The sequence below is a fragment of the Centruroides sculpturatus genome, unplaced genomic scaffold (assembly GCF_000671375.1).
Source record: "Centruroides sculpturatus isolate CEXI.00-Female unplaced genomic scaffold, Cexi_2.0 scaffold10, whole genome shotgun sequence".
Taxonomy (NCBI): domain Eukaryota; kingdom Metazoa; phylum Arthropoda; class Arachnida; order Scorpiones; family Buthidae; genus Centruroides; species Centruroides sculpturatus.
In genome coordinates, this window is record NW_019384396.1 from 1,246,483 (window position 1) to 1,258,990 (window position 12,508).

General features: G+C 28.3%; 1 protein-coding gene across 3 annotated transcripts in view; it reads right to left on the reverse strand.

The window, feature by feature from the left end:
• The window catches only part of LOC111618427 (forkhead box protein J3-like), a 96,508-nt gene that overhangs the window by 50,044 nt on the left and 33,956 nt on the right, over nt 1-12,508 (reverse strand). For all 3 annotated transcript variants that reach the window (XM_023359967.1, XM_023359969.1, XM_023359966.1), the window contains exon 2: nt 8,228-8,302. In XM_023359967.1, the coding sequence (XP_023215735.1) occupies nt 8,228-8,302 (75 nt within the window). The remainder of the gene's footprint in view (nt 1-8,227; nt 8,303-12,508) is intronic.

A 12,508-nucleotide genomic window follows, 5' to 3' on the forward strand; every position in this document is an offset into this window, starting at 1 on the left:
TGGAGTAAATAATTTTGTAATTATTTAACATTTTTTGTACTTTCCTATTTGTTTTTGGCTACATTAAAGCATTTTTTGAAAATATACAGTAAGGTTCCATATTACCACTCGATTTTCTCTAAGCCTACTTTCTGACTTTTTGCACAAAAGCCTTCAAAAACCATATTTATAGTTACACTAGCAAAAAATTCAATTAGGAACATTTAGTTTAATAGTTACCAGTACTTTTCGCACAAAAAATGTGGGTGTAGTTATGATACCTTGTATACAATTCACTAAAATGTAATTAGGGTTCCATAATACCACACTCTCCTCTACTAATTAAAAAGTAGTGGAAAAAAATGGTAAAATACAGTGTAAAAATATAGTAAAATAGCATAATTTTGGAAGAACATTTAACATATAGTTAACACTAAAAGTGAGAGAAGTCAAACCATTTTCAATAAAAAGAAAAATGTTAATAAAAGGCAGCACATTTGTTACTACTTTTAGATGATATTCATTTAAAATATATTTTAAGTAACAATTTTTTAAAAATTTCTGTAGATTTATAATTATAATTTACATCAGATATTTCATCATATTCATTGTTATTCTGGCATGTTTTATTTGGTTTGTTTTTTTTTATTTGTTTTAAATTTTGGCTGAAGAGGACACAGAAGTTTGAAATGCATACAAAGATGTGTTTAATGTAGTGTAATTTAAATTAAATCTGTATATATAATATTTGTGTGTTTGTTAACCTATGTCAGTTTCAATGTGATAAGTTGTACTATGACAGCCAGTTATTTACATACTTTAAGGAAAAATACTGAATTGTTATATCGAGGGCTGAAAACTAATTGTCATAATGAGTCATTGTAAAAAAATTTTATTATTAAAATTATACATATAACAATTTTCTAAAAAAATTTTTTAAATTTACCAAGTTAACTTTGGAACCAAACTAAATCAGCCTTTCTTACCTTTAAAATTCCATAAGAACCACAATTATTAGATAATGGTTTGAGTCTTCAAGATTAATAGTGCAGTTATTAATTTAAATTTTAACTATTAGGTTATTCTCCAAATAAATTGTTAATATTAAATTTACTCAGATACACATTAAAAATGTTTATATTAAATTACTTTTGATATAGAAATTCAAATTCATTTTTTACAAAGATTTCTAATGCAAAGTAACTACTGAAGATAACCCATAGCAGTATATACCCCAGAGAAGATGCTAGAATACACCACTATACACCCCACTCCCCTGAAGCAGCATTGAAAGTATGACACTAATTAGTATGCAGTTTAGAAGATATCACATCAAACATTAAAATACTTTTCTATTACATTTTATTGTAAATATATATATAAAACAACTGCACAAGTAAACTGGAACTATACATGAACAGAATAACACCTAAACACACAAATATTTTGTGAGGGCCAATAAAATAATGGCCAAAAATGTTTGAGCATTAAATGTGTGTGTATCTATTTGCTGGAAATTTGTGTTTAGATGTTATTCTGTTCGTTTATATATATAATTACAACAGAATATTGAGAGGACCTCCATAACTTCATGTGTAGATTATACAAATGTCTATTAAATAATTATCATCATCATATTGCTTCAATTGCTTCATTTGCTTTATTTATGAAGTAATTACCTAACTTCACTGCCTGTAACCGGTGTTCTTCTCCAATACGAAGGACTTTGCAAACGTTTTCGAACCTAATGTGGTTCTTCTTCAGGCGCTATGGAATTCTCTATATGAATTTGAATTTCCAGTCTAGAATTAACCGTTATTCTGGAAAATCTTTCTGGAATGTTGTCACGTGTTACCGATGGCGTCACTGTAGACTTGCGCATTATCCGTATGTTGTTACTTCAGAGATTTATTGAGGAAGGCTTCCCATGCTGTTGATATCTTCATTTCTTGTTTGAAGTTAATGCAGTGCTTATTCCTGAGGGTGTTAAGGCAAATGTATATTGCCTCTAGCCATCTGAGGTGTTGTGTGCTGAACGTGGTGTGAATAATTCTGGCTAGAGGGAATAGCAGCTCTATTTCTGGGTCGGATGACTCAACCTTTGTACATACCACTCATCATGTGTATATACCTGCAACATCATGTGACCCACCACAGTATAAAATGGCAGCTTTCAACACCCTAATCAAAAGAGCATATTCACATTCCTCGTCACAATCAGCTTTCAATTCTGAAATGCGACGCATAGAGCAAATAGCTAAACAACATGGCTATCACAACATCGTATGCAAGATAAACAACAATGTACTCAAACAATAATCCAACAACACCTCTCGTTCCAATGATTCCCTGGTTAAGTACATACAATCACGTACAACCCGGCACTTAAGGCCATATACAACCAGATAACCAAGAAAAAGAATGTCCGCTTGGCATTTAGGAGGTGCGCCACAATGTTCGATTGGCTTAGAAATGGAAAAGACTCTTCAGACAGCAACAGACTTCCGGGAGTATACTCTGTGCCCATCACAGATCATAGAGACAACAGCGAAGTAATTTACATCGGGTCCACTAAACGCAACTTAATAACTAGAATCAAGGAACACAAAGCGAACACCCTACATCATAGAAACAACACCGCCTTAGCGGTATACTCATTCGACCCAGAAATAGAGCCGCTATTCCCTCTAGCCAGAATTATTCACACCACGTTCAGCACACAACACCTCAGATGGCTAGAGGCCTTATACATTTGCCTTAACACCCTCAGGAATAAGCACTGCATTAACTTCAAACAAGAAATGAAGATATCAACAGCATGGGAAGCCTTCCTCAATAAATCTCTAAAGTAACAACATACGGATAATGCGCAAGTCTACAATGACGCCATCGGTAACACGTGACAACGTTCCAGAAAGATTTTCCAAAATAACGGTTAATTCTAGACTGGAAATTCAAATTCATATAGAGAATTCCATAGCGCCTGAAGAAGAACCACATTAGGTTCGAAAACGTTTGCAAAGTCCTTCGTATTGGAGAAGAACACCGGTTACAGGCAGTGAAGTTAGGTAATTTTATCAATTACGGTGTTATAATTTCTATATAGTTTATGAAGTAATAATAATAAAAAGGTAATAATAATGAATGTTAAAATAAACTCAAAAAATAATTTTAATGTGAATAATATCCAATGACATGAATTTGAAAGTTCATTGCTTGGTTTTTATTTGCTGTAAAGGAACAATAAGTTTAGTTCAGATAGACATTTTGCTCCTGCTATGTGAAAAATAATTTATTTTCACATAGAAAATTTCAAATCAGTCACAATAGTAAACACTGGTAAAAGAAGATGGCAGCTGATAACAGCAGATTTTTTAATGCTTAATTCATCCATTTTTATTTTATTTATTGAAAAAAAACTTTCAATATCAATTACAATAATTATGAAAATATAATTGGAAAGTTGTAGCTATCTCCAGAAACTCATTATTCTCATTACTGTATTTTCCTAATGGAAAGGTTCAAGTTACAATCAATCACAACTTTCAAAACAAAAATATTCCAGAAAGGAGTATTTTTTTAAAGTTTAATATTTTCAATAATTATTATATGTTTTATTAATATTTGATAAATAAAATGAAATAATATGATAAAAATTTTGTCCATTGGCAACCAACTCATTCAAACAAAAATCACCCACCTCAAGAAAAGTGACACAAGTCAAATTTTTCAAATATCATTTTATCTGAATTAGAATATGTAGAATATAATTAGCAGATAAAATGAAATTTTTCAAATTTCATTTTATCTGCTAATTATATTCTACATATATGTCTTCAATCAGAGAAGAGGCACAACATTAATTCAAATAATTTTTGCGTGAGTCTGCAAGTATTGTTATGGGCAACTAAAATAATGTTCAATAATGAGCCAAGAACAATGTCACATTTCAGTTATGTGCCAACTGCAGATGAGTGGCATTGCAATTTTTCAGGAAAAATGAAATATTTTGAGTTCTGTTGATTTTTATATCTTGTGTCAATTATAACTTTAACTTGAGCAGAAAATTGTCATATTTAGGTTTATGATAGTGTTCTTGTATCAGATATACAGGGTAATTACAGCTGAGCACATAATAAGCATACCATGTTATTCCTTATCAAAATCCAACCAAAAAGTCTAGTCCTGTTTCATTTAAATTTTTGTTTCTTGTCACATTATTATTGTGACAAGAAACAAAAAATTAAATGAAACAAATACTATATTAAAGAATCAGAAGAGAAATAGAAGTCCAAAAGAGAAAAACCAGCACTAATATTGCCCTACAGCAAGCATATTCAAAAAATTATCAACAGACAAGAAGAAAGTGGACTGTTTAAAATTAATTCGTTCAAAATATTTTGGAAAGTTATTCTGATATTTTTGAATTATTGTTTTTTTTAAGCTTCTTTGTTTAGTTTTTATTTTATTATAATATTATGCATATTTTTGTGCACAACTTAGAGTTCTGATAATAAGTTTAAAGAGCAAAGGGTTTAATAAGCACACACATTCTATATATTCTATTAGAATTGTAAAGAAGTTAAATGTTGAAATAAAAAAAAAATAAAATTTATTGTTTTGCATTTTATTATCTTTGAATGTCATAAATCAGAAAATGAACAGAATGAAAATGGGAAAAATGACACTAATCAAATTTTTAAGGGTTTAATATAACACCATAAAAAATAATATATATATATATATTACTTTCAGAGAACTTGAAACAATTTGTGATTAGCTCTAACTTAATGTATATTTAATATTACCATAAATAGTTCATTTTAAAGTGCACAATTCTTGTTCCTTTGTGTTGAAAATTTTATATTTTTGACTTGTGTCACTTTTCAAATGGATTCAAAATGTGTTTCCATATATCAAGGCTGACCAAACCTTGTCATAACAGAAGCCATATATTGCCTATCAAAAATATGAATGTCACATTCTCTATTGAAACTGTATAAATTATATTCATGTATGAATTATACAGTATATATAATTTAACCAGGAGTCACAGTAAAGATCTAGAAGAGTCATATGCAATTTATGAGTTGCAATTTGGCTATCAATGATATATTTGATAAAGACTTGATGGATTGTAATAGTCAGACCATCCAATTGGATGTTGAAGTCTCTTATTTACTTTTTAGCTTTTTAGAAGTCATTATATAAAATTTATTTTAATATTGTCTTTATCTCAAATGTTATTTAATGTTTTAAATTTTATATGACGGTAATTTTAATATAAAACAAATTTCTACACTAAAGAGTTGAATAAAGCAAATAAACTAATGTTGTAATACCATCTTTAGTTTCAATTTCATACACAATTTGTCAGAAAAACAAAACATGTATATATTTGTATGTAAACAAAACAAAAACATTGAACTAAGTTAGGGATAATATTTTAAATGTATATAATTATTTTTAATTATCAAAATTCATTTTATAGAAATGAAAAGAAAAATATATTACATGATTGCATCATGTCTTAACCATCAAAGTTCTCTGAAATGATATATCATTATGTAACTAGTGGATAATTACTGGAAATTTATTGGCTTTCAAGGTATAAATTCAAATAGGAGTGTCTAATAATAATATCAATTTAATTTTTTTCTATATTTTTGTTTATTATTATTATTATTACTATTATTACAGTATTATTATTATTATTATATATATAGTCTTTTTGTTATGTATTTTACTTTGTATTTTGATTTAAATACTTTTTATTTTTAATCATCCAGTTTTCTACATCTAAAAGTTTTGTATTCCATCCAGAATGCTATATTTGAATTACCATTGCATTCATTCTTAATTTACTTTCAAATTTGTGTTCCACCTGAAGAAGGACAGTAAAATATGGTCAAAAACATTAATAAATAAAAACCCACGAAATGCAGCAAAACTTTTACCGTATTTTCGTGGAATGACTGCTATTAGGGAAGACCAGGAAATCAGATATTAGCGAGGTTGCGGCCGAAGTTTTCATCTCTAAAACGTGAATGTCGAGCGCCGCTATCTTGTAAGCAGCGCTGGACGTTCGACGTTCAAGTTTTAGAGATGAAAACTTCGGCCGCAACATCGCTATTTCCGTATAGTAAAAGCCGGCACGCTGGTTAAGTGAGGTTATATATCCCTCTCTATAGGGCGCATTAAAAAATCGAATGAGTTTTTATTCTAAAACTGTGAAATTGTCAGCATTACATCAAAAAGTTCGATTATACGTTTAATTTCTTCATTATGTCTTCTTTCTAATGACGTAAAATATTCGTGGAATTTCGAAAGTGCTTTTTTAACATGTATTTTATTGTTATTTGATTGAAAAACATAAAAATAAACATATTAAATCTAAGAAACTTGCTGTAAATTATCTCGGCTTACACCGATTAACATCGGATTTGTGTGAAATTTGAGAGGAAGATGTTATTTTTAAGGTTAGGGTAGATGGTCAGTGTAGCCCATTGACTAACACCAGTAAGTTAATAATTGTTTTATTGTCTTGTAAACGAAAACTCTTCCTGATTTTAAGTCAGTCAAATTACGATGTTATTATTTTATTGTACTCGGAAGAACGTTTTCTTTAACGTTTAATTAACAACTATTGTTAGACTGTTAGATCTACAATAGTTTTGTTAGATCTGATTAATTTTATATTTTAGTCACAGTTTAAAAGACATGCCGGTAACCCGAGGTTTCCAACATGTTAGTCTCCCCCGATTTTATGCGGCATGCCGGTCATTCGACGAAAATACGGCAAGTGTAATATCAATCAAAGCATGAATTAAATGGGAGAATAAGAATAAGAAAATAAATAGGAAAAAACTAAAGGTGGAATATACTTTTATATATGTATATTTGGTAGTTTTGAGAGAAATCACAATGGCAGAAAAATGTCTGCAGTACACGATAAATTTTCCACATTTTATAAAAATGCTCTTAATAATTTTAGACAGAAGAAAAATTGCTTGATGAGTTAATAATTGTAATTTAAAATTAGTGTAGAACTGCTTTATCATATGATCTGTATCTGTTTTCAAATTGTCTTTTAAAATACATGTGGTTTTTCTAATTTCATGTGGTTAACCTGCAGGTTAACCACATGAAATTAGAGTTTTATTAATCTATAAGGTATTCAATTTAATTAAATCATAAATATACCTGTAAATAAATAGAAGTGACTTTTGTACGTAAACAGAATTTATTTAAAAACTAAAACTTTGGAAAATTTTGGAATTATGAAAGTATTTTTCTGCTTTTCTTACAATAAACAGGTAAAAAAAATAAGAAGGAAAAAACATTTTATTAAAGCTTAACTGTTATATAGAATCTATCCAAAAGTTTTTGCATTAAGTGTATTCAAGAGAAAAAACAATTTTTTAAACTCAATTTAATTTATATATATAATAAAACCATTATAATAGTTAAATAATAGTAAAAGTTTGAATGTTGCACTATATTTGGTTAAATTATATTTTTATAACATGAAAATGTTCAGAAGGGTGTAAAGTTTGTGGATAAATTTCTTAAATCATCTCTTCAACCTTTTCAAACTGAAATTATGACTGCTATTTTGTAATAAATTTTAGTTATTCATTAATAGTATGTGAATTAGGGCAGATACTTTTCATATTTCGTTTACGATCCTAATTAACATATTTTGTGATATTTTAATGCAATGCCTCTCTCTAATTCTTTACAATTCAATAACCCATCATGTAAAACAACAATAACAAAAAAATAATCTATCAGTATGAAAGCAGCAGCAACAGCAGCAGCCACTGGCAACTACAAATTTAAAGTTCTAAGTTCAATGTTAAAAGTACTAAAAAATATATTTATAATTTGAAAAAATTATAAAATCGTTAACACCAATTTATCATCTCAAACAATTTAACTACTTAAACTTTCGTTTATAATTAAAGAAATTCTGACCAGATGTTAATTAAAAAATATATACATACAAAATTTAATTCGTTTCAAATTTAAATTAAATTTATGAGTTCAACATAACTAAATTATAAAAATAACTGTAACGTTATATATACATGTTTTATTTTTACTGGCTACAAATTTGATTTAGAAGAATCGATCTGAAAAAAAAACTATATGTATTTTTTTTGTAATTTTTTTAATGGAATATTCGTTCGTGTCGTCGTCAAATAAAACAGGAAGAAAATCGACAATATTTTGTTGAAAATCTCACCTTTCCTGGATCATCTTTGGGACGAGGAACTTTACGGAAACATTTATTCAGCGACAAATTATGTCGAATAGAATTCTAAAAACAAAAAAAAATTATATTATTATATTCACGAATTTATATAGTTTTTATTTATTTATTTTATGTTTTATTTATTTATTTATTTCTATATTTTTATTTTGAAAGCACTAAAAACATTTTTTAAGTGAGTAAATTACGTAGGTTGAGGACGATGCGTCGAACTGTATCATAAAGTTAATCCCAAGGTTGATCACATGATGGAGAGCACAACTGGTCAAACACGTGACAATAAGTAGGTCAAAATGATGATTACCCCCCTTCTCCGGAAAGGATGCTGCATGAGCAGGATATACAAACGATACTGTCAATCTTAACATTTTAGAGACCTTTTTTTATTTATTTTATAAAACTTCGAAAAATGCATTGAATATTTTTAAAATTCAGTAAACATCAATAGCTAGCCACGATCGTGTTAAAATATGTCGAATTGTTAAGCGTTAATTATAAACTGACCTTCCAAATTTTATCAAAAAAACAACTATTTTTTGAACTTGAAGTAACGAACAAGTTCCAAGACAGACAACCTTGGCCCACTCTTAGAAGCTTCGTATAATAACTACGTAATGACGAAAAGGAAATATTTTAAAGTCTAGACAATTTTATTAAATTATATTTTCAACCATAATTTTGAATGCAAACTTCCTCCATTTTTCCTATTTTATATAAGGAAAATAATAGACGTATTTAAGTATTAACGGTAGTATAATGAAATGCGACATTTAAGGAAAAAAATCATATAAATGAACAGATGAATCCTGTAAATCTTTAAGAAAAATCTGAGTAATATTTTAACCGATCATCGTAAATTTAAACGCAAAATAACTAGATATTTAAACACCGGTAATTAAAAAAATAATAATTTTTTCACGCGTTTTGTCATAAAATTCAAACTAGAAAAATTGTACCGTACTGTATGTACAGTACAATTAATGTACGTAAAGAAATCTACAGTAAAAATGTAGGAGAGTCCAGCGATAGGGATTATCAAGTCAAAACAAATTTTACTTATAGATAGAATATTTATCGATAATTTGAAGATAATTTTTTTATTTTCCTTCATTTTTCAAGTTTCAAATCGATGACGAGTCGAATTGTTTTGTAATCACTAGCATGTGACCGTCTAGAGAGAGTAACAAAGCACACCACGCTCGTAAAATGTCATCGAACTAAATTAAATACTAGATTTAGAGAGATCTCAGTTGAACATACGCTTTAATTATTTTCGGTAACGTCTAGATTATTATTATTATTACTTCGGTGTTACATGTTTTAGAAATTCGTCATAAGTCATATCAGGCCATAGACAACAGATAACACGAATTACCTTCAACCGTTTAAATGAGACGGTAGATTGACAGTAAATGTTAAAAAAAATAAATAAAAGTTTCCTTGATTTGCGTCACGCAAACTCTACATTTCTGTCGTTGGAAATCACAGTAAATTTCCCGGAAACGCAACTAGATTCTTTTTGCCAGAAAAATCCATAATAATTGACCAAAATAAATATATAACATTGAACTCTTACCGTTCATTTCTCTCGCTATTTTGATAAAATCGTAATTAAAAATAGCAAAAAATTAAAATTCTGTCAAATCTCTGACACAAATTAGTCTACCTTAATTCTTAAATTTATTAACGAAAAACATTAAAACATTTATGCTGTTTTCCTTCAGAACGGTCACCTGTTAATCGTGACTTTATGACAAACAACTGTTTACAAATCTTAAAAAAAAATTGATATAAAAAATCATCCATAATATTTAATAAATCTAACGTACTTGAGATATACGTTTTTTAAGCAACAGAAATTATAAATATTGATCTAACTTACAACATTATTACAAAAAAAATTTATGATGTTCAGTAGGTGGTATGATGTACATGTGTTTTAAACATGTTTGTAACACATGTTTATTGTTTGTGAAATATAATGTAGACCAACTTTCATAAAATTTAATTTTGCAAAATTTTAGAGTTCATAGTCCGAATGTAAGAATTCCAAATATGAGTTTATTATAAATATATTTATAAAATTGACTTCATCAGTTTTTAGTATTTGAAACTGAAATATCTATATCAAATTTTGATCACTTGGATACAAAAATATTTAAAATAAAAAAACATATCAAATTAAAGGCAATATTTGACTTGTAAGCAGGAAAAAAAATTATAAATTAAAAAAAGGAGGAAATGCATATATTGTATTGTAGAAATTAATAAAATTTTTTGACATGTTAAGCATCTGAATGTAATATTTTCTGAATTTATTTAAATTTTAGAACCACCATAAAAATTCATTCAAAGATTCCTGTTTAATTCACAATCTCTCTCTGAATAATGATATAAATACATGAAGTAAAATGTTAACTATCTTGAATAAAAGCTTCAAAATTTTGTTTAACTTGTTAACAGTTAAAAAGAAAATTTCTATAAATAATATCTATTAAATATTATAATTTTAAAATAGTTTTTCTATATATTTTTTATAACATAACACATTATTTTTTTTTTAATTTCTGTTCTATTATCCAATATTTGTAAATTATCTCACAAATTATTTTTAAGAAATCTGGCTGAAGTTGTTATACATATCAGCTTTTGNCTATTTTTAATTTATAAGTATGAAAAGAAGTATATTAATCGGAGCGGTTATTAATTGCTTCCTTTGCAACCAAGAATATTTATTTTACATTTAATTTCTTGTCATATTTTTCTTAAAAGTGGAATCACATTTATATTTTTATTTTTATTTTGTATTTTTCTGATATAAGTAAACTTTTAGAATATTAAATATTCTTTCAACTGATTTATTTACTGAAAATGCCAATGTTTATTTTTGGATTTAACAGTCCCATTAGGATGTTGCTGACAAATTTTTATACACAAATCTGTAAAAAGGGTTTTATTCAAAATGATAGTATCAACTGTTCTTGTCAAGTATGAAATAATTATTGTAAATTACATATGTTGAGAGAGTAAAAGAAAGAAAATGGTTTCCCCCAGTTCAAGAGATGCAACTCAAAAACTAAGTACTCTAGAAAAGACTAATTTAAAGAAAAACAGAAGAAAAAATATACACACCATTGAAAAGAAAAAAATCAACAGTGACAAATGACAATTTAGAAGTGCATTGGCAAAATTTTAAAATTTATGACAACAGAGAGGTTGTGGCTGACGTTTCCATCGTGAAAATGTGTACATCGGACGTTCAGCGCCACCTTCCTGTAAGCCTAGAAGTTTGACAATGGCGTTTTGTACATCGAGCATGATTCTACTGACGTTCCAAATGCCACTGTCAAACTTCTAGGTTTACAGGAAGGCGGTGCTGAACGTCCGACGTACATGTTTTTGCGATGAAAACGTCGGCTGCAACCTCTCTAATATTGTTAATGGTATTCAATTAAAAAAACTGAATCACCCCCACATAGAAAATGTAGTATATGCAATGCAACACTGTGCTGCAATAATTTTTTTTTTTTATTGAGTTTCACTATATTTAATCAATATGGCAAAGAAGCTTGATGGAACCAGAAAATCCCATTTAATTACTATTTATGTAAATTATATTTTCTTAAAAATTTGTTTTTGTTTGAAAGCATGTTACTTATAAATATTTACATTAAATAAATGTTTCAGTGCAATACTTAATTTGGACCTGAAAGGGTTAATGAAAACAACAGGCATACTTATCATTGTTGAGTTTTTCATAAATATAATATTAATTGGAGTCAGTTATTACGAGGGTAGGCTGAAAAGTAATGCACACATGCTTGTAGAACATGAACAAAAAAAAATAGCAAAAATCGGGCAAAAAGTACATTAAAGAACAATTCTTGAGCTTCAAAATCATATATTTATTTTTCAACATAGCCTTAATGATGACTAACACATTTCTCCCAATGTGTAACAAGTTTTTTCATTCCGTCACTGAAAAATTCTTCTGACTTTTCTCGAATCCAGGACTTGACAGTTGTCTTCACCTCATCGTCTGAGGTGAAATGATTACCCTTGAGGTCTCTCTTAAGTAGAAGAAACAAATAAAAATCACAAGGCGCAAGATCGGGGGAATAAGGAGGGTGTAGAATTGGTTCAAACTTCAGGTTTCGCAGAGCCTCTCCAGTTGCATGCAAGATGTGTGGACGAGCATTGTCATGTTGCAAGATTATTGGTGCCAGGCTGCCTTTAACATGTCAAACTCAACGT